Source organism: Sander lucioperca, chromosome 3, assembly GCF_008315115.2.
Source record: "Sander lucioperca isolate FBNREF2018 chromosome 3, SLUC_FBN_1.2, whole genome shotgun sequence".
NCBI lineage: Eukaryota > Metazoa > Chordata > Actinopteri > Perciformes > Percidae > Sander > Sander lucioperca.
In genome coordinates this window covers 7,311,176-7,334,694 of record NC_050175.1, presented here as the reverse complement: position 1 = coordinate 7,334,694, position 23,519 = coordinate 7,311,176, and the positions used below count along the sequence as shown (strand labels likewise).

General features: G+C 40.8%; 1 protein-coding gene across 7 annotated transcripts in view; it reads right to left on the bottom strand.

The window, feature by feature from the left end:
- Nucleotides 1-23,519, bottom strand: part of LOC116067206 (C-myc promoter-binding protein-like) — an 86,938-nt gene that overhangs the window by 35,816 nt on the left and 27,603 nt on the right. For all 7 annotated transcript variants that reach the window (XM_031323559.2, XM_035999214.1, XM_035999216.1 and 4 more), the window contains exons 4-12: nucleotides 21,699-21,768; nucleotides 18,433-18,602; nucleotides 11,164-11,456; nucleotides 9,291-9,357; nucleotides 8,231-8,289; nucleotides 7,657-7,801; nucleotides 6,531-6,706; nucleotides 5,342-5,442; nucleotides 3,700-3,915 (exon numbers count right to left, since the gene is read on the bottom strand). In XM_031323559.2, the coding sequence (XP_031179419.1) occupies nucleotides 3,700-3,915; nucleotides 5,342-5,442; nucleotides 6,531-6,706; nucleotides 7,657-7,801; nucleotides 8,231-8,289; nucleotides 9,291-9,357; nucleotides 11,164-11,456; nucleotides 18,433-18,602; nucleotides 21,699-21,768 (1,297 nt within the window). The remainder of the gene's footprint in view (nucleotides 1-3,699; nucleotides 3,916-5,341; nucleotides 5,443-6,530; nucleotides 6,707-7,656; nucleotides 7,802-8,230; nucleotides 8,290-9,290; nucleotides 9,358-11,163; nucleotides 11,457-18,432; nucleotides 18,603-21,698; nucleotides 21,769-23,519) is intronic.

The window sequence follows — 23,519 nt, the reverse complement described above, 5'->3', positions numbered from 1 at the left end:
TGCTGAAAGCAGCTTAACTGACTAATAGGTCGCTGCTGTTGTGAGACTGAAAGCAGGATGGATGACCACTGGCTCACAACACAGAGGTGGAAGCCAAACACTGACGTGTCGCTGCAGAGAAACACTTCCTGAAGCTGATAAATATTTTAATCCTGAAACTGGCTGCTCGCAACCTGGACCATCAGTTGATTCTGAACAAAACTTCTCTTAGTAGCTTCACTATACAGTCTTTTCTTCAGTAGGTACCGCCTTCCAGGAGAGTCTAAAAAAATGCATCCTAGTGTCCTAACTAGTGGTTTAATGATCAGTTGATTTGAATTGCTGAATCAAGTACATCATTCCTACATTTGCTGGTTAAAGCATTTCAAATAGAAAGTGTTTTGTGCTTTTCTTTGTTTCATATCACTGTAATTTGACTACACTTGCCTCTAGTTTAGCCATTATTATTGCATAGTTAGTCATAGTTATGTGATTAAATATAAAAATGCTAAACATTGAAAACTCCAAACATCAACCCAAAAGGATCCAATGCATGTTGTTTTTATTTTTTATTTTATTAACAGTGACACTGACAAGATCGGAGTCATTCTTTATAAGTAATTATGGTAAATGATTAAAAAAACTAAACAGAGTACTGACGATGAGTGCTGACAACACACACACAAATTATTGAATTAATAGTTGACAAAACCATCTCACCTCAAGGTCCATTTAGTAGCTGTTCTGGAGCTTTTGATCACATGACATGATGTTCATGGAATGACACAACTCCAGAACAGCTACTAAATAGACCTTGAGGTGAAATTGATTTGTCAACTTGTTTTCCACAGGACAAGATTGAACTTCGAAACTCAACTTTTAAGTCAACATGGACAAGAGTTCCCTAAAGTCCTAAATGTCAACATCTACAATTCAGTGACAAGGTTTAAAACATATATATATATATATATATATATATATATATATATATATATATATATATATATATATACACATACACACACATACATATACACATATAGTGTATATGCAACCGCAAGATGGAACGTTTTCTTGCATACACACACACACACACACACACACACAGGCTGTCAACATGTTTATTTCTACTGTAGTTAGGCATTTTTACATGGGGGTCTATGGGCCAGCCTCAAGTGTCTGTTTGAAGAACTGCAGTTTTGGGACTTCGCATTGGCTTTATTTTTCAGCGCCGGAGGTTGCTGCTTGCTCACAACCCCAGACAGTGGTGATAGTATATTGTTGACCAAAATAGGTCCTCAAAGAATTAGGTTTGTTGTGACTGTAATAAATATGCACTATAAGGCACTTAGATACACACAAACCTCAACCAACAATTACCAATTCCACAATTTGTAAAGCAGAAGGAAATGCAGATACAATCTGTTAAAGTCGCAGATGTTGGACTGAAAGCACTTTAATCATATGATGGAGGAAACTTTTTTTTTTTTTTTTTTTTTTAGGGGGCAGCAGGGAAACATAAAACGTAGTCTACACAGACAATTTTTTTGTTGTTATAGATATTAGGTCCGAAAACAGTCAGGAGTTTATACACATGATGCACGAGCTGTTACACCTTTCGTCATGTCATGATGTAATGTACTGCAGCCATTTCTGTTTGCTATATCAGTTAACTCACACTGGACGCGGCCTTGGCTACAGCTATCCTCCAGCGGAGCAGCCATGACTTCACCCTAACTCATTTCAGCTGTGATGTCAACCAGCTTTCATGGGCTCCCATCCAGAGGCCACGCTCACGCCTCCGGAGCATTTAGCAGCTGCGCCGCTAACTGACTAACCTTCAGTCTGCAAACAGCCTTGAACCTTCAAACCCAGCATCTTCTCAAATCCCAGCCTTTCTACCCAAATAGTTTCTGTGTGTATTTACTCAGAGGTGGGGATGGACACTTATGAAAGCTCATGTATTAAACAACGCCATCTGTTTTTGAGGCTGGCCAGCTGTAGAGAGAAAGGTGCTACAGATGACACAGTATTTATATATTCATGGACTCATTAGCACCAATGATGCACTGGAACTGTACAACTGTGACTTCACAAACTTGGCCGTAAAAATCTGTCCGGATCTTTGTCCCAAGAACCTTAACTTATGCTCAATTTCCACTGCATGGTACAGCTCAACTCAACTCACTTTTGATACCAGGTACCGTTCTCAATTTACTACTGTTAACGGCTCCTCAGATCTCTGCAGGGTAAATCCAAACAGCTAGCTAGACTATCTGTCCAATCTGAGTTTTCTCTCGCACGACTATTTTGCAGCGGCCCTGTGCGGAGTTTAGCGCCCATGACGATTCTGATTGGTTTAAAGAAATGCCATTAAATCAGAGCATGTTTCCCTCCCATCCCCCAATGCTGTGTGGCGTAGCCAGCGAGACTAGCACGTCGTCAACTGACCACAACGTGGTTTTGCAGTCTGCCATTTCAAGAAAATATCTAGTGAATAAAACAATTCTGGTGGCTGTTTATGTTAGATTACCTATTTAAAAATGGCGGGTTTGTGCAGGATGTCGAGTGATGATTCTAGAGATGATTCTCTCTGACCAATCAGCGGTCTGCAGTGTTTTAACTCCACCCTTTGGTATTGGCTCGACTCGCTTGGAACTGAGGTGATACCAAAAAAAGTACCAGGAACTATCCATAACTTTAGCTAATAGTAAACAAAAATATAAGGTTCCCAAGCGCGTTGAGTCTGCATAATGCCCCATTTCCAATGCATATATATGTGTGATATGATCTAAGCAACTGACAGCACATGGGAGGTCAACCCTAAGTGATTTCCAGATGTTTGTAGAAAAAACTGGAAGCAGTGACATTGGAGGAGCTCAGGCTGTAATGGGTATGTAGAGCAATTTGAGAAATTATCTTGAATTTGATACAGGGTTATACCACCAAACCTGACTGACTGACTGACTGACTGACTGACTGACTGACTGACTTGACTTTGAACCCTTTCCACGAATGATCAGAAAAATTGCTCCATCAGAATAAGAAAATGTCCAGATTGAAAATCAGAGAGCAGTGTAAACAGGTTTGCGCCAACAGAAATGTAATTTTGTTTGACACGGTTTGTCTCAAACGTTTTAAAATCCTTGAGCATGAAAGTTTATTCTTGACCTTGGAAATAGTAGTCTGACAAAATAATCTTAACTCAGAATCCACTTACTATCTATTTACAATCTGTTCATCAAAAGGACACCTGTCGAAACATGTCAAAGCTCCTTCTGATTATATTCTATTTAAATGACTATATACAAAAGTGTCTAAATCAAGCAGTTATTATGGGCTTTCTTCTGTTTATTCACAAGAAAGGATAGTAAACCAATAATTCTACCAAGCGCTCAATCAGCTCCATCTTTCTCAGGAGTTTGTGGTGGACCGGCAGAACACGTCTTTCAGATTACTGGTATTAAAGCAGCAAAGCGCAAACAATCTGTGATCAGTAAACACTTTGGTGGGAATCGTCATTCAGACACATTTCTTTCAGAGAGAAAAAAAATTGGCTCATAGATGGACTTGTTTTGGTTTGTGTGTGAGGAGTTTGAGGGGGCTGCTGGGTTCATCCATTCACCCAGTTTCCTCTGTGACTCTGACCTGGCTGTTTGGCTCCAACACACCACATGTGGATAAACAGTGTTTTGGTCAGAGTGACACTATTCCACATACCTTGCAAGTCAAAGAGCGAACTGGCGTCTGTGGCTTTCTCAGAGGGGGCCTGGGTGATGGGTCGTAAGAATGAGCGGTAGCCTTTCAAAATAGCCGCCATGAAGCGCAGGAAGGCTTCCTGGATCTCCAGCTCCAGGGCCTGGAGGCTCTTCCCACAGCTCAGCTCTGACGATTCACTCATGCTCAGCTCCATCAGCCCATCAGGCCGCTGCTGACCTGAAGACAGAGGGGAAAAAAACATCACCAGCTGTCGCTACATACTGTATTAGAATCTCTACATGTCAACATCAAGGTTGAATCATCACTTCTGCCGCTGAAAATGATCCTTTTTTTGCATTTTGATTAAGTCGTTATGATCAAAGGACATGTATTAAAAAGGTCTTACAGTATGGCCAGAGCACTGCTTAAAGTAAGTGAGTATTCATATTGCAAATGAGGATTAGGCTTGCATATTTGGGAAAAATAAACGTTTATATCAGAGTTTCCGAAAGTCCTTTAAAGGCTTAAATGTCTCCACTAAAACTTCTGGCAGGCATATCAATATTAAGCACTTCTGGCAGAAACTGGGTATATTTTCAACTTCACTGATTTAGAAAAATTCATTTATTCAATTTCTACAGCTCAAGAAGCAGCAGGTTTCATGGTCTCCCAGTGAGCATGCTCCACAAATAGCAGAGAAAGTTGACAATAATGCAATGAGCACCACAGTGGGGCAGACGGGTAATAAGGAAATTATTCTATGATGGGATTATTGCTGGCATTCAATTAGTGGAATTGAGAGAGTACAGACTGAATGGAGAACAAATTGTAAAGACAACAGAATCCCCAAAAAATAAAGATGATTAATGAAGCATTACACACTCTGTGATTAGATTTTTTTTTTTTTTTTATTACACTGAAGGTCAGAAAAGTTAAAAATATCATTTAAGAAGATGCAACACCATATATGGGCTCAGACCATGACTGTATGTTGAGAGGGATGACGAGTCCCCACTTCCTCCCCATTGTAGAAAGATTAAGCCAAAATATCCCGGATACGGGTGCTGCCATCATGCGCTGGTGACGTCATTTGGAGCCAGAGTCTGCGCAGTAGTGATCGGGCGGTGGAACCGCGGTATCAAGGTCCCGCCCAGACACTAGCCTGACTCAATCGCGAGTCAATCACTGCTGTCAATTATGACGTTTCACCCCGTTTTTAATAGCATCAAATAACTAATTACAACCATACTTATCAAAAAAATAAACACTTCTAACAAATCAAAATGAGAGCTACCAAAAATGACAGAAACCAACCAATTTATTTGACGTGTACTTTGTTTTTTTAGTTTTGTCCATGTCCCATCCGCTAACATGGAGTGGGTGGGTTTAGAACCTATACCGCAGCCCACCAGGGGGCGATCCAGATGTTTTGACTTCACTTTTGGGGGAGCTGTCATGTGACCATCTTTACATAAAGTCTATGTTTCGAACAAATTACATGTTAGTTCAAATTAGTTTGAGCACCCTGCCACCTTCTATACAACTAAACACAAAATAAAAAGGTTTGCTGAAAGTGTACTTGCATGCAGGACTGATCATGAAACTAATACAACAAAATCAAACACATTTTTACAATAATTTGTCCGATCAGCATAGAACTCACCGTCAACCAGCTGCTGGTAAAGATTGCTCAGCACATTCATCAGGTTTTTACAGGCTTTCTTTGGCAAGATCTTCCATGTGAGGGCTCGCTTATCTTCATTGCTGGAAAAGCAGAAACACCCAGTGAGCCGTGGAGAGGCTGAGAGGCCTAAACCAACATGGACAGCGGTCAGGCCAGGGGAGTTCAGACCACCCTAACGCTGTCTGGCTGGTAATGAGGCAAAACAATGTGAACACTATACTGAAAAATGCATTCTCTTCATATTAAAGCGGGTCTGACACTACAAAAATAACCATTTCCACCCAGACTCCAGGAAAATGGCCCGGTCTCTAAACTTAGAACTCATGACTTGGCAGTTATGTGGTCTGGAAAAAAAAAAAAAAAGATGCAGCAAAGGAAACAATGTTGAGCTCTTAGCTGGAAGTGCGGTACAGTATATATGTGGCTTACTGCCCCTGTAGTTAATCCTTTCAATATTCACCATGAGAAAGCAACTGAGTCACGAAGACAGATTAAGTTCTGCAAAACTGTCTTTTTACAGATGTTATTCCTCACATCAATAGCCTCAGACCAGCTCTTAGTTATGCTGCTATATTTTTAGACTGCTGGGGGACTTCCTATGACACACTGACCTCCTCTCTCTCTCCCTCCATCTGTGTGCATTCATGTCCCTTTAATGCATGTTACTAACCTATCTCCGGGGAGCTTATTCCCCGAAGTCCTTATGCTTTCTCGCCTCGCAGATTGGGTGGTTGGTTTTTGGCAGCTGCTGCCGTGGTCCTGCTCGACGCCCTGCACTGCTACAACTATTATTTCTAGACATAGTTCTATTATCTTTATTGTTACTGTAAGTGCCACGGCGCATCAGGCCAACTGCTATAATTGTTATGAATCATATTTCTGTATATCTGTATCCGTGTCTGTGTCCCAACCGGCAGCGGCAAATGGCCCCCCACAATGAGCCTGGGTCTGTCCGAGGTTTCTGCCTAAAAGGAAGTTTTTTCTCGCCACTGTCGCACCAAATCCTTGCTTGTGGTAAATTGTTGGGTCTTAATTCTAGAGTGTGGTCTAGACCTACTCTATCTGTAAAGTGTCCTGAGATAACTCCTGTTGTGATTTGACACTATAAATAAAATTGAATTGAATAGCTCAACAGCAATGGGAAGTTGTGTGTGTGCACTGTGCTCACTGGAAGATGGTGTTTGTGTCCAGGTCCACGCAGCTCACGTCTGGTGGGGGGTCATAAAGATCAAAGTAGCGGGAGTCCACTCCTACAATGAATGGACAGGGGGCGCTCAACACGTCAGCCAACGCCAGGGGGCACAGAGGAATATACGGGCACGGCCAGTGGAACGGGAAGATCATCTGAGGACGAGGATGAAGATGAGAAAGTGAGATAAAAAAGGTCCTTGTCAAATGTTGCAGGTCAATGAGAATTATTTCAAAAAAGGGTTGCAGCTGCCGTGGTCTTGTTGTCATGCCCTACTGTGCTCCGCAACGCCCTGAACTGCTACAACTATTATTTCTAGTCATAGTTATACTATCTTTATTGTTACTATAACTGCCACTGTTCATCAAACCAACTGCTATAATTAGTATGAATCATATTTCTCTATATCTGTCTATCTGTATCAGTGTCTGTATCCAAACGGGCAGCGACAGATGCCGTCCACAAAGAGCCCGGGTCTGTCCGAGGTTTCTGCCTAAAAGGAAGTTTTCCCTCGCCACTGTTGCACCAAATACTTGCTCGTGGGAAAATTGTTGGGTCTTTGTAAATTATATTTGTGATCTAGACCTACTCTATCTGTAAGTGTCTTGAGATAACTCTTATGATTTGATACTATAAATAAAATTGAATATATTCAGCCTGTCTTCTTTTATATTCATTTTATTCATATTCTTCACTAATTTATTTATTTTGTCCACTTTTTATTGCAAACATCTTTTATTAGAATTTTTTTAATGTATTTATTTTTCCCTGATTTTTTTATTTATGTTTACTTATTTCATTTTAGTCTTTTCTATGTATATATTATTTTTTGTTTTCTTTAAATCAGAAAAATATGCATATTTGTTGTACTGTATTATGTATTAATTATGTATTAATTGATGGTGACCAACACAGTAACTATAACAACCACATAAGACAATACTAATAAGTGTATTAACTAAACTGAAATATAAAAGAAAGAAACGTACATTTATTCTTTCTTTCACATTTCATTTTACCAAAGAAGAGGTCAGTAGCATAAAGTGTGTGAAGTCAATATGGTGAGGCAACCCCTGGAGGGAAATAAATAACCACTCAAACTTACCGACACCAGAGCTTCAGTGACGCTGGTCAGTACGGCGGGTCGTAGCGAGTGGACCAGGATCTTGTGTTCGGTGACGGCAAACACCAGCAAGGTGACGGCGTTCTCTGGTCCGAGATTCTGGAGCAGCGTGGAAAACCGACCGCCACTACGAAAAACACAAGTGTGCTAAATTCAAGTTCAATAAAGGGAACTACAACAGGGTCTTTTTCTGACCATTGAACATATTTTGGGTTCCAAAATAATCTTCAGACCAATAATATTGTGACTGAAGTCGGCATTCTGTTTTCTATTTTCAAGTGTATGAAGGGAGCTCAAAATTGATAATACAGAAAAGATTAAATACAGTATTTAAGGCCTATTTGTGCTTTCTAATTGAAAAGGTATCAAACTAATTTGAACGGACCAGTCTTACAAATCATCAACACATCTGTACTATGTTGCATGCTGCATATAGGCCTACATAAACTGCCTCCTATGTACGGTCAGTAATAAAAATGCATAATTCCTTTACATTTTAGCACAGAATAAATGCTGTCAGATATCACCAGAAGAACATGTGTGCAGCTGCTCTTACCTGAGCGGTAAAGGAGAAGACACTGGCTGGCTCAACATCAGGCTGTCATGAGGGGAAAGCTGCAGAAAAGCTGGAAAGTGAGATAAAACCAACCGAGCAAAAAAAACCGCCTGCACTGAATCATTTAAATATCCATCCATAATGGAGGACCTAAACTACTGAACCCCACAGGCAATCCTAAACACCTCCAGAAAACAACACTATGGACCTTTTTCACAGCAGACATTTGGACTTGTCATAGTAGGAAAAGCACAGCTGAAATTGATAACCTTAACGATGGCTCAATTCCAGCAAGTGTCCCAGGCCCTGTTTACATGAATACTCGGGTGAAAACGACAAAATATTTTATCAGATGTGCCTTTTCGTTTAGACAGCGATGGCATTTTTGAGGCTTAAAAGTGAAACCACCCTCCAGAGTGGAAATCTTAAAAACGCTCCACCTTCGCGTTCCCGTCTAAAGGGTAAAAACGCACCGTGCGAGTGTGTGTGTGCCGTGTGTGCCGCGTGCGTGTGTGTGTGTGTGTGTGTGTGTGTGTGTGTGTGTGTGTGCGTGTGTTTGCTGTGTGTGTGTGTCACGTGTGTGTCTGTGTGTGCATTGTTTGGAGCAATAACTCCACCTCCTCGTCTGTCCAGACAAAATTGTCAGCTTTTGTTGTTCGCTTCGCGTTACTATGGAGAGGAGAGGGAGACGAGTAGAAGGGACAAGGTTCTACGCAGGCTCGCGGACTTGGTGGATCACATTTCACACACTTTTGCATCACCATATGCATGCAGATTTCCCCCCCATAACGCTTGTCTAAACGCGGAATAAAAAGTGAGAATGCAACGCCACTTTTGCGTTTTCTCTTCAGATCGTTTCTGTCTAAACATATCCCCAGTAAGCTATTTCAGTGAGTCAGCATGCACAATACCAGGCCCTCTCCTAAGTGGAATGCAGCCATCATTGATGGTTTGGAATACACCTGTGCTTTTCCTCTATTGTCTGCAAAATGATAAACACCCATTTCTAACATGCACCATATGCAGCAAACATCACATTACTCTTGTGACCTGAACTTACCTGCACCAGGATGCGAGGCCTCTGAGAGGAAGGGAAGGGAACTTTGTGCATAAAATGAGAGATGTGTCTGGAATAAAAAAAAATAAGGGGGATGTGAGGCCAAAAATATCAGCAGTTGGCGGCCAAATAATCAGGCAATGCCTCTCAGACGGGTTAGAGTTATGAGTAGCAGTACAACATGAAAAGCATGAACCTTCTGTTACAAATCACCTAACCGAGGTAATGTCAAGTAAATTTATTCCAAATTAAAAACATGAAAAAGTGTTGGTGATGGATTTTGTATTTCTGGACCTGGATTGTTACACCGCATATTACGTACTTTTGCAAGCACGAAGATGCTTCCGGTGTAAAACAAAAAATGGAAAACATTTCCACTACAACACCAACAATAAACATCAGGCGTTGCTGTCAGTCCCTCAGATGCACTGCATATCACATACTGATAATATCTCCTTTGATTTAGTAAGGCTGACACCATATAGTCACACTTGTCAACAAAAGTACTATATATATATGTCTTAAAGAGCTCATATTATGCTCATTTTCAGGTTCATAATTGTATTTAGAGGTTGTACCAGAATAGGTTTGTGGTTTAATGGTTTAATTTTCAAAAAAACACCATATTTTTGTTGTACTGCACATTGCTGCAGCTCCTCTTTTCACCCTGTGTGTTGAGCTCTCTGTTTTAGCTACAGAGTGAGACATCTCACTTCTGTTCCATCTTTGTTGGGAGTCGCACATGCTCAGTACCTAGGTAAGGACTACTAGCCAGTCAGAAGCAGAGTATGAGGGCGTGCCCTGACAGTACCTAGGTAAGGACTACTAGCCAGTCAGAAGCAGAGTATGAGGGCGTGCCCTGACAGTACCTAGTTAAGGACTACTAGCCAGTCAGAAGCAGAGTATGAGGGCGTGCCACGCTAGCAGCTAGGCGAGCATTATAACGTGTGTTCCAAAGTGACCACGTTTGTCTCAGAAGTAAAGGCTGGACTACAATAGAGCTGTTTGGAGCAGTTTGTGAACAGTGTTTTCTGTTGGAGATGGTAAGTCCCTTTGGGGTGGACTTTGGGCTTTTTCACTTTGTAAACCTATAACGTGCGCAAAAAAGATATATAACACAATAAAGGAAAGGGGGAAAGCCAAAAAGCATAATATGAGCACTTTAAGCTCTGTTCAGACTGGATTTATCTCTCTAGGGGAGGTGGGGGGTTTTAATTTTACCTGCCCTCATCAGTGATTTTAATCCTGTCAAACATTATCATTCAATTATCAGGCAGCATTTTGACAGAACAGAGAACTGTTGTGGCTGAAATAATAGAGTTGCAAAATGTTCAGAGCTATTTCAGGCGCCTCTGGTTCCAGAAATAAAAGTCCCATTTATTGTTCCCATAGACAAGAAGTACAGGCCTGTGTATATAAACAACTCCCAAGATACATTTCGGCAAAATGTATCCAATTACCAAGCTTAAAATTCTGTGACGTGCGCCACTAACGCCCCCCGTCAGCAAATTTTCGTTTACCAATTGAACAACGAAGCATCTTACTGGCTTCTTCTACATAGAAATGACGGCCGAGGCTTGTGGGTATTACAATATTTAGACGCATCGCCATGCCAAAGTGACACAAAACTTGATTTATTTGGTGGTTAGAATATAAATCTATATGTTCAGAAAATGATCTGGAAAAGTCCCAAGTTTGATTGTTCAGTAATATTGAGGCGATTGTTTAAAGATTTTTTTAAATGGGAATATAGAATGGGGGAAAAACACTTTGGGAACCATTGGCTCCTACCACTACGTAATGTGAAAAGTCAAAATAAGCACACACTAACATAGCATAAAATGGTGTAATTAAGAGCCAAATGAAGAGAACTCACTTCTCGATGGGCAGAGCGTGAGGGCCGGAGATAGAGTAGCGATAGAGGAATGTGAGGAACTTGCGGAAAGCGTCAAAGAAGGGCCAGTGGGAAAGCAGACAGATACACTTGTTGGTGAAGACCAAGCGTGGGGTTGTGGTGGTGCTGTTAGTGGCGCTGCTGGCGGCTGTCCCCTTACAGTTGGAGGAGGGTTTGGGTGGATCGGGGCTCAGGAGACCTAGCTGGGAGCACTGCTGATCAGTCAGACACTCCTGCGGGAAGGGCTCATAGAACTGAATGGCAGCACCATAGACCTGAAACAGGAGGAAATGTTGGATACACAACTCACCATCTGCAGATGTAGCACATACAGTAACTGCATGTACGAGACCTTTCTAAAAACAGTCTGAAGCCACGCTGTATCTCATCGTTACACAGATATACATTTATGATGCGACACTGACACCGACACTTCATTCAAAGGGCAAACTGGGAAAGCATTTCTGTTGGCCTGCTGTAGAAATGTGCAGCTCAGAGGTCACCACACTCAAAACTCTCCTTGAATATACCTGCCACCACATCTACTACATCTGTGTGTTCATTAGGGCAGCAACAAATTATTATTTTCCTAGATCTGCTAAGTTGACGTTTGAAAATTGCTTGTTTTATCTGATCAAAAGTCCAACACCCAAAGATATTTAATTTGCATTCAAATATGACAAAGAAAAGCAGCAAATATTCACATTTGAGCAGCTGGGACCTGCAAATGTTTGACATTTTAGCTTGAAAAAAAACTGAAACAATTCGTTATCCAAATAGTTGCAAATTACTTTTCTGTTGGTTGACTTACCGATGAATCCGCTAATCAAGACTGTTTCAGCTCTATTTAGCCAATTGAATTATCTACAGTAATGTTTGTATACACACACATATGTACTTCTATAACTATGAGGAGTCTTATTGAAAAAATGCATTACTGAGCACATAACATTAACCATATAACAAACTTTTTGCTACTTTGGTTTTATTTGCATCTTACTGTCATTACGTATTTCAATTATGCTGGATTTTTATTATCATTTTAGTTCTGTCTTGCTGTTCCTTCTAATTGTTGTATGTCTTGGGGTGGTAGGGGGGCTTATATGGGTTTCTGATTCCGAATTCATATCCTGTAAATCTTTTAATCTGGAAAGCACTTTGTGCTTAATGCTTGACAAGTGCTATATAAATCAAATTGTTATTATTGTTATTATTATTATTATTATTATTATTATTATTATTATTATTATTATTATTATGTTGTCAGACCACAATGGAAACAAGCCTTTGGGCGTGTTTTTTATCCTTCTGAACATCTCTTGTTGATTGTTGGTCAGTAAAGTTTTCCATCAATGATTTCCAGATGGGAAAGTCCAACAGATGTACTAATAATGAAAAGTAGCAGACAGTTTAGAAACCTCTATGCAGTCCTCTGAATCATCCCTGCACTCTTAAATAAATGACAACATTAATAGGCATAGAAATAAAATAGTGCACCTCTGCTTAACCTTTATTGAACATCAATACCATGCAGACAAACAAACAGCGGTTAGCTGAGCCAGCATCAGCATTAGGCCAAATAAATCCCCTCTGCTTCCTGGAAATATGAGACTTTTCCCCAATTCACGCAGGGATCAAAGCTAACTGGCTTATCTGCTGGCCACCTGTGTGAGTCGCTTTTTAACATTTTACCCTTGTTTGCTGATGACTGAACTGAGGACGCCTGTGTGTGTGTGTGTGTGTGTGTGTGTGTGTGTGTGTGTGTGTGTGTGTGTGTGTGTGTGTGTGTGTGTGTGTGTGTGTGTGTCATATATTGTGTTTAGAAACAAGGCATTGTATCTTTGTTCGATGAATATGAATGACAATCAGACCAGAGGCCTGTACTACGAATCAAGATCAACATGTCCTGGATTTCTTTCAGTGATCCGGCTTCACCTAACCTAACAACCGCGGTCCCACATAAGCTGTATCATGACGCTGGTTATCAACTAGTTCAATCAACTCAGGGTTTCCCAATCCAGCGGCACGCGCGTTCACATAAAAGAGGCGGTGTTTGTGCACCACGACCAATCGCAAACATCTACCAGAGCTGCATATTTTACATAAGAAGAGCAAACTATAATTCTACATAAATATGAAGAACACAGACACGGTTTTACAGGCAAAACGCAGGAAGGAAAGCTGGCAAAAAAGCCGACGCTGTTATGCGTAAATCACAACGTTTAGCTTATCAATATCCAGTGGTGTAGTCTACGTGATAGTAAGCTCCAGGATTTCCATATACTCACTTAAAAACGCACAATGACACGTAACAACATACTTTCCATTATATGTTTGATATATTTTGAATTGTCATCTGTGCTTTATTCTTCACATAGGCTCAATGGAGGTATTTCTCCATAAATTGCTGCATAAAAGTGTATCGGAATGCAGGAAATGAAGTCGTTGATGCTTAAAACTTCCCTGGGGGAGGACACCCAGACCCCCCACTATGATATGCCCCCCTCCTCCCCCAAAGGCAGATTCTGGCCAATATACAGTACACCCACTATAATAGCCTACATTAGACTAAACTGGTCACTTTCCCATCAGTCAGGCACAAGATCTGACCATAATTACACTTTTGCTTTCCATAAACGGTCGTTGCTTTAGGCTTTTATTTCAGTTGCAACCCCAGCAGTGGTACGCGATCGTGAGAGAAAATAAAAAAAAAAAACAACATAAAAACATAATTTAAACCGATGTGCGCATTGGCAACACACGGCTAAAGAAGCCAACAAATAGCCTATACGTAATTCCCTCCCCTGAAAATCTATATCTTTCATAAAGATACCCATCAGGGAATGTTAACGGGGTTGTCGGTCTCTAAATGTTTTAACTTTTATGAGCGCACCTCTCTCTCTCCGCCCTCCGAGCTCCAGCTGATCTTCTAAGAACGGTGACGCCGTTATCAGTCGAGTATTGATTGGTCAGTGGGCGGTGCTTTAACACCGGTTGATCTCTAATCTCCAACTTAACCTGCTCCCGACCAGGTTAGGTGTTCAGCATAAGTTACCACGGCGACTGAACCCGATCACAAGTGATCCACCTTCGTAGTACAGAAAACCCTGGGTTGAGCCTGAAGTTAGCTCGTTAACGCCAAATCTCACTTCGTAGTACAGGCCTCTGCTTATTCATGTGTTTAAGTTTAGTTTTTTTGCTCTTTTAAATTGAAGTCGTTTAACCAATCCCCACTTATTCAATGGCCTCATACAGGGTTGATTTGTGTTTATTCTGTCATACACAACTTGCAACACACAAGTACAAGTATTCACACACACAAAAAAAAACTAATTGTCAGCTTCTTACGTGAGGAAAGCTGTGAAAGGTGTAATTTTTGGAGGAATCATAGCCAAACCAGTCTAATAGGCTACATTGATGCCATCAACACAAAATTTAGGAGCACAATACTAATGATTTAGTTTGAAGTTCCTGTGATGTGACGTTTCCAGTCTATTGTTCAGACTCAAACACACAGAGCTCTGAAGCAGACCTGTGCGTCGCTTAGTGTCCACTCTCGCAGTAAAAAGCTGTGCAGCTTCAGGTTTATCATGGACACGCTCTGCTGTCGACATGCTGCGGCAGATGTGACGCGTTTGAGCTGCGTGTATTTCTGCCGTAGATTCGGTTTTCCACCTCCGATGTAGAGCAGCGTACAGCCACTTCCCTAAACTTTGTCTCATTCAGAGACCAGAGTCTCAAACGGGGCTCTGTGTCTGTCAGACGGTCTGAGATCTACCGTATCAGCAGAGCAATCACATACTGCACAGCAGACTATGGTGCAGGTAGATTATTTTCTGAAATATAGTGACTTTATTCTTATAATAGCTTATTATAACTTTATTTTTCTGAAAATATCACGACTCCTCCAAATCTCAGAGAACACAGATGGGATGGGATGAGTTATTTTGAATGTGCCCAAAGTTTTGAACATGAGCAGAAATTGCTCAAACACCTGAAATATTAGCCTACAGTCCAGGGGGTTATTAATAAATTAAAATGAATAATGTGTCATTGAGGTGAATAATTATTGTATGCACATTTAAGGAGGTTACTTCCCCAACAAAAGATGCAAAAGAGGAGGGAGGAGTAAATTATGCCTAGGCTACATGTGTGCTGATATAATTAGAAGAGTCGATCTAAAGGAGAATAAATAGTTATACCGAATGCCTCAGAGCCTTATTGCAATATATGCCATTATGTTTTTATATTTGGATTGTAATCTATGTTACCCTTTACATAAAGATATTTCCAGCATAAATAGATTCAGAAAAAGGTAGAAATAGGTGCATAAAAATTCACCAGAATGCAGGAAATGAAGTGTTTAATGCACAAAATGTTTTGAGGGTGGACCCCCAGACCCCCCACATCATAAGTCACCACACAAATCTGGAAACAAAACCATGACCTTTGGGTTGCCAGGCCAGTTATGAGTAGGCCAAATGTTGGTGCCATCTAACTAACATCTACAAACTGGGCAGCTAAAATGAACAAACACTGGCTATAAACAAGCTGGGCAAGCAACTTGCTGTTTTGCATTCAGTTTATTTAAATGTCTCAAGTCCTAGAAACGCCCCTGCCAGAGGGCCGGTGGTCTACGAAAATTCCCAGTAGATGTTTTGGTCCCACTGATGAAGACAACATCAGTGTTGATGTGCTGATGAAGACAACCAAAACAGGATTGGCAAGATGTGGCAAGAGTTCACGTCTGAATTAAGATTTGTTTTGAATAATGAAGAGTTTAGTTTAGGCAGCGGTGAAAAGAGAATACTCAAGTATTGTACAGTACTTAAGTACAAGTTGGAGGCACTTATACTTTACTTTAGTATTTCCGTTTTTCTGATTATCATTATCTGATCATTATTTTCAGCTTTAGTTCCCAGTTACTTTGCATATTATGACTTTTTGAACATAACTTGTGATCAGTTTCTAAAATAGGATTCACCGTAATAAATTAAACAATCCAACAGTGTATAAAGTAGTTCAAATTTGCTCTTCCTCGAGCATCTGCAACAGTAAAATGTTGTTTACGTGTTAATGCATCATTAATAGTAATGTAACACTGTGATGCTTGTATTTCTGATACTATCGGAATTTAATATTCGTGTAACGGTGGGTTCATTACCCCTAAACTTGAATAAGTAAACTCTGCTACCAACGGAAAGCCCAAGCATTTCTTTGCAGTGGTCATCCGGATGAAATTAATCGTACACAAACACATGGTAGATGAACGCCCAGGCTCTTGGGCTCTCCAGCATGTTGTTTAGTTGCCAGTCTCTCTCTCTCTCAGTCTCTCTCTCTCTCAGTCTCTCTCTCTCTCAGTCTCTCTCTCAGTCTCTCCAGCAGCAGTAGGCCGCTGAGGGTTTGGCACCAACGATCGCTGCCGAAGCCCAAAACTGGCCTTGTTCAGCAGAGCCGCTGCTATCTAAACATCAGTCCGCTTTGGATGTTATGTGTTTTCAATCATGATTGCGTTTCACCACATAATTCACTAATATGTGTCAACACGAGCCTGGTCCAGACTCGGCCACCTTCCAAACCCAAAGACCAGCACAGCAGGAAAGGGGCTTGTGTTTGGTTTCTCTGGGCTGCATGTCAGTGAACGAACACGACTGTCATTTGGACATGTTCACGTGCGCGTTTCGTTTATAGTTGTGGAATTTGGGGGCTATAATCTACGTGTTATAGCAGTGTCATGTTTAGACAACTACAACGGAAGTCAATTTCAGTCCGGTGTAAACAAACCACCATAACCCTGAAACAAACGGGAAAGAATTTGATGGTTAACATAAATGGAGAGGATGATAGCAACATTAAGTGCCTTTGTTTCCTCTGCTCTGTTAGAAGATCACTTGCAGGAGTACTATGCTTTAATGTACACCCAAACTCTGAAGGGAAAAATAAAGAAAACTTCTCCATAGGATGTAGGATCAACCAATCAGCTTGCTTGACACGCAGGTCCGCACTACGCATTGCTGGGATTTGGGAGATGTGCTGATCGGCCTACGATTACCCATAATACCCTTTCCTGCGTATGTTCGCAAAAACATTTACCTGTACTTTGCAGAAGCATAATTCCAGTTTAAGAGGCTGATCTGAGGTGGATAATGGGTTATGGGGACTGATGGGTCATTTGAGGGGTTCTGAGGTTTCTGCAAGTTGCTTCATACATACTGATTCACACTGGATTGTGTGTGTAAGTGTGTGATACTCCTGTGTGTCCTGTCGATTGGTCTAGTGTGTTGCAACTAAATTTGAAAATAGGTTTTTGCCATAACCAATACAGAAAAATGTTCAGGATGTGTTTTCAGTGTTTTCAGTTGGTTCACTCAGACTTTCCGTTCCAACTGAATTAAAATACTCCAATTTCTGTTGGAGTCTCTGCTGGATGTGGTAGGTCCATTTTAGGTAATCCATGTATCCTCCTCATTACTGGTGAAAGGCTTACTTTCATTTGATCATGCAGATTATCATTACATCATATAAATTCTTGCTTTAGTAACTAACGACTACGTCTCGGCTTAGACACAGCTAGCATAACAAAACTGGGCAAAAAACTTATCCAGGCCTTTAAAAGTAAAATATAATGTTTTTGGGGACGCTAGTGTGCATGTAAACTCTACGTTGTTTGTTTGTGCATAACTGCATGCAAGTGATTGAGAGAGAGAGAGAGAGAGAGAGAGAGAGAGAGAGAGAGACACACACACACACACACACACACACACACACACACACAGACAGACAGACAGACACACTGACAGACAGAGAGAGAGAGAGAGTATGCATTGATGTCTGGTCAGCCTTGTCCTTCATGTTAACAAATTAACTAACAACGTGTAATTGCATTTACTACTATTATTTGCGTTTTATTCATTTCTTCAGCCAACAGGATCGTCCTTAAAGAAACACTAGATGTGGAGTTACAAGGTTTTCACCTGACAGAAACAACATGCATGCCTGACCCACTTTCCCATCTGGCATTTAGAGCATTGTGGTTTTCTCATGCCCCACTGTAGTGCAGTAGTCTGTGGTCGTGTCAGCTGTATAGATGGCAGTTACAGACTGTTGATGAGGTCTAACAGTCACTGACACCCTCTCACGTCTGATGCTGCTACTGAGATGTGTGTCTCTGTTGTCATCTGGATGAGAGAGAATGAAAGAAAGAAAGTAGTAATAGAAGAGTGAATCTATCCATTTGTTTTCCCATTTTACCTTCTCTCCGGAGGCTCCGGTGAGGACAAAGGTGGAAAAAACAGGGAGGGAGTATTTGGTGTTAGCTGGCCAGCACTCGATTGTGGCCCCCATGGGAAGGCAGAAGAGAGGGACAGACTCTGGTAGTGGGAATGACTCATAGTCCTCCTCTGGATATCTGCTGAATAAACCTGGAACAGGAAGAGAACTCAGTTTAGAGGGCTGCAAAGTGCACCCTTCCCCTGTGATTACCAATCAATTTAGATGCAAAATTGCCTTTCCACAAAGCTCAAAATCAAACCAAACCAGTTCAGTTCACAGAGAGAATGTACTTTATTGAGTCATTGTCTCACTAGACATGCCCGGCTTTGTAACAAGCAATCAGTGCTTGGTAATCAGGCATTTGGGTCATTAGTCACTGTCTGTGAACACAAACAAGAAACAATGATGTAGTGATTTTCAGTTTTGCACCTTCTTAACCTTGTGCTTCATCTAACTTTGACTCAAGGACTCTACAAGCATTATTAACAGGCATAAACTGTGGAAAAAAACTAAATGCCTCCTAAGTGACAAACCTTCAAACGTCATCAGAGGTCTGTTCATTAAATGTTGAAAAATTCTAAATGCACAAACGTGTACATTCACATTCTTGGGGGGAATGACAAACTGGTGTACAATTTTTGCCATACATTTCTGTATCATTAAACACTAACATAATCTGACACAATTATTCATCATGAAAACACCTGCAAGTGCACAGCAAAAGAAATAATGCACAGACTCTATAGATGAGGAAACCTGTCATTTTGACTTCAGTGATGAACAATGACAAGCAGTTGTACTAGTTACAGTATCAAGTTACACGGTGGTGATGGAAACCTTGTGAAAAGAGAACACAACACAGGTAATAAATAACTGTGTAGAAATTATATTCAGTAAAGTTTTGACCAACCGTTATCAACAGCACCAGCGAGTTTAGCACCCTTTAAAGGAATAGTTTGACTGCTTATTGGCTTTCTTGCAGAGAGTTAAAATAGGTAGGGTTGGAAGCTTGGGGATATAGTCACTACTCACAAGGCCAGTTGGTGAAATGCTGCAGCTGGTGAGCTAACCATTAACTGGACAGCCAGCCCGGCCGGGTTACTGCTGGTCAGACACAACAGCTCCCGGAGCTTCTCTCTCCAGGGTTTCTACAGGTTTCACCAAGTCAAATTTAAGACTTTTGAAGACCTTTTTAAGACCATAATGAATGAAATGTAAGACCTACAGTATATCACAACATCAAAAACAAAGTCAGATGTCAGAGTCCGAAAAACATTGTCTGGAACAATTCCCAGATTTCCTCATTTGCATTATAGGACTGGTGTCTAGATTGGCTGCAATATAAGTTGCATGTTGGTCTCATTTGTAGTCGTAATACAGTGAATTATATTTGGAGCTTGATAAAGGTCACTCAGAAAAGCTACTAAAAATAATAGTGGCATAGCATAACAGTAGGGCTTGGCAATATGGAGAAAATCAAATATCACAATATTTTTTACCAAATTTTTGACGATACAATATCGATATATTGCCAGCTCTACATAACAGTCTGCTGCAAACCATTGCTCTTTTGAGAAACATGTTTTACTCGGACAAAGAAGGTTGAATAAAAGTGTATGGTGCAATACGGCTAATAAGCTAAGATAGCTTGATCTATTTTGGACTCTCCGGCTCTTTTTAAAAGTTATTCAGAGTTCACCAAAGTTGAAATCTACGCAGAACGTTTGCGCAGATTAATTTCGCCTCCTTGACCTCTGAATATGGCCCAAACACACTTATTATTTGGGAAATTAGTAGTTTGTGTCAACCTGATGAATGTGAGTCCAATATTCACTATCATTTTAACTCCGTTTTGAAGAAAAGAAAGAAAGAAAGAAAAACATCTGTAATCAGCTGCCTGAGGCTGGTGGAAATGGAGATGATAAGAGCACTGAGACCAAAACTGTGCTGTAAAAGCAACACAATGAGCTAAAAAAAGGGTTAATAAACTCCATAGAGCTGTAAAGTCAGTGATAATTCTCATGGAATGGAATGTGCAAGTGACTCCATTCACATTACATACTGTAGTCGTTTGATTTTACAATAAGTTCATATACAAATAAATTGATTAATGCAACTAATCAATTCAGGAGGTTCCTGACAGTTCTTCTCACTAAATATTAGGCTACTATAATGTACACACTGGGGAAGGTCTTCTATACGCTCTACAGCTAAATGTACACATTTACAATATTTCCATGTTTATTTGAAAAGGGACAGATGCTACGACATAGACATTTGTGCAACAAATCTCCAATGTACAGCATCACAGCATTTATAGCTACTGCTAATTTCCAATGCCCGTCCACCAACAAAACAAACTTAGTTTGTTCAGTTCTGGATCAAACTGTTGCATTAGTCTATAAATAAAGTCAGATGTTGCAGAACATGTTTGTTTCCAAATCTCAAAGCATGCTGGATTTTTCCTGGCCTGAAATGTTGAAAATAAAAACTTCATTTCTGTGAGCTGACTTATCCACAAAACTAGTGAGAAACAGATAGGATCGCTCCATTCACAGTCTGCTGCACATGTACAAGATATGTACAACAAATATCAGCCAGCCAATCTGAAGCTGAGCCAAACACAACCACACAGAGCCAACAGTGTTATCAGAAAATGACAATCTTCTGTCAGCTGTTTTTTGGCACTGAAATGTCACAAATATTTAATGTAGAATAAGCCTCATATTACCAGTAAATATATGGCAACCATTTAACCCTTTAAGGGGGAAGGATATTGGCGTGCAGAGGCTTATCTCATCTCCAATTCTGAGGCATCAACATGCTTCAACAAGCCTGAACTTGCAAGCACAGCTGTAGCAGAATGTCCTCATGCAGCCAGTTTACTCTGCAGCAGACCCTCCTCTCTATAGACATTTCTATAACAACACACAACTGCAACACATAGAGAAACAGGCAATATGTTCATTGCAATAAATATTTTTCACTTCAAAATGAACTTATTTTTTGGTACAACTTGTCCAATTCCGTATTCATCATTCATTCATTAAGTAACTTTCCAAATACATCTCTTCTCACATTCTCTGACTAGTTTGTTTTTCTCACAAAAGTAGAATAAGTGATTAGGGGAAGAACTGAGGGGGGAGAGAAAGTACTGGTTATCTGACATATATACCGGGAACAGGAGGTACACATCAGTATTTGGATCTGTGTGCACTGGTAGTTATGGGATTAGGAAGACTTACCTGCTTTGTAGGCTATTGTGTTGGTTTTGGCCACAGACTTCTTATAACACAGGTAGACCGAGGAGCCCCACTGAAAACAAGAGCACAACGGGGAAACTTGAAATGAAATGATAACCCCATTTGATGAAAGTCAGCATGATGTTTCTGGGAACCATACAAAGCTCCTCCGCCACCATCTGTGTGAAGCTAGGTTTATGGTCGCCACAGTGTTCCCGGCGCGAGCCATAAAATTCCATCACCATCCCGTCTGTCGTTTCCAGCGCGAAGGCTCCACAGTCTATGGTTCGCACGCTCCCTGGTGTTTCGGATAATGCTGCAACGAACAATGCGTTGACCATAAACGTCTCAGAGCATGCACGTAGCGGGGGCTCACGCTACGGTAAGCCTTGTGAGTGAGTGAGTGAGTGAGTGAGTGAGTGAGTGAGTGAGTGAGTGAGTGAGTGAGTGTGTGTGTGTAAATAAGAGGTTAATTGCAAAGCCCTTCCACTAAGTCCACTAAGGCAGAAAAGCACTGTATAAGTGCAGCCTATAATCATTCATCCTTTGTCCTCAATTAAAATGTCCCCATAAAGCCAGTCAGTGTAATTATCAATAAAGTAGAAACTACTGTACAAATATGTATTATCCCTCCAACAGTTTAGACCTACACATCGCAACCAAAAGTCCAACTACACTCAGACATGTGCATCTTGTCACTAAACCATTAGCATGCAGAGAGAGAAGTGATAATGCGTCGGATAAACACATCTTGTTTGTGACAATCAGTCACTGTAAGGGAAAGATGGTCTATGGCGACTCAAATTTGCAATACATCTTTAATAACCCGGGGCTAGAGATGAAGTATGCACCCAGAGCTGTGCTGAAATATTAAAATTATCCTCACAGCTCCTACATTAGTCAGATTAAAAAATGAGGGTGGCTAAATCCCAATTTTATTGTAGGAGCCATAAATTATCCTGCATGGATCACAAGTCTCTGTAGATGTAATGTATATACAGACTCACTAATCACTTCCTGTTTTAAGCCAAATGCAGCCACACACTCAGTTTCTCAAGGTGGGGGGGTCACCGGTTATATGAAATGCCAAATGCAGAGCATGCTGCACACAACAAGGACTCTGTGTGTGTGTGTGTGTGTGTGTGTGTGTGTGTGTGTGTGTGTGTGTGTGTGTGTGTGTGTGTGTGTGTGTGTGTGTGTAGTGTTGTTTTCGTCAACGAAAATTATGACTAAATATCATCCACGTGACGAAAACGAGACGAGACGCAACGTAAATGCTGGTCATGTGACGATGACTATAATTAAATGTATAATGCAATATTGTTGACGAATAAAAATGAGACTAAATGTGGTTTACAAAATAAAAACTATGCTAAAATGTCTCTTCATTTTTGTTGACCAAAACGAGACAAAATGTTATAACGTTATTTCGTCTCGTTTAGTCACGTTATTATTAATATTATTTTGCAGTATTTCTGTTCCCTGTGTCTCACTTCAGGGGCTGCATCAGGTCGCACTCGGGTCGCACTGCGTTACTTCCTCAAGCCCTGTTGCGGCATTATTTAATTTAGAAGATGCAGCGGTGAGTTAGAGAGTTAGAGACGAGCATAAACGACAACAAACTAAATTAAGTTTGACACAGAGAAAGCTGTGACCGTGGCCAGCCAGCCGGAGTTCGTCTTTGGGAGAAAAAGAATAAACGGCATTTGGAAAAAAAGTGGAAAAGAAAACGGAATGTGTTGTGGAAAAAGATGGGGAGAAATGCGATCACAAAATCACAGGAAAAAACACCACAAACCTTAAGAGACATCTCAAGCCATTCCA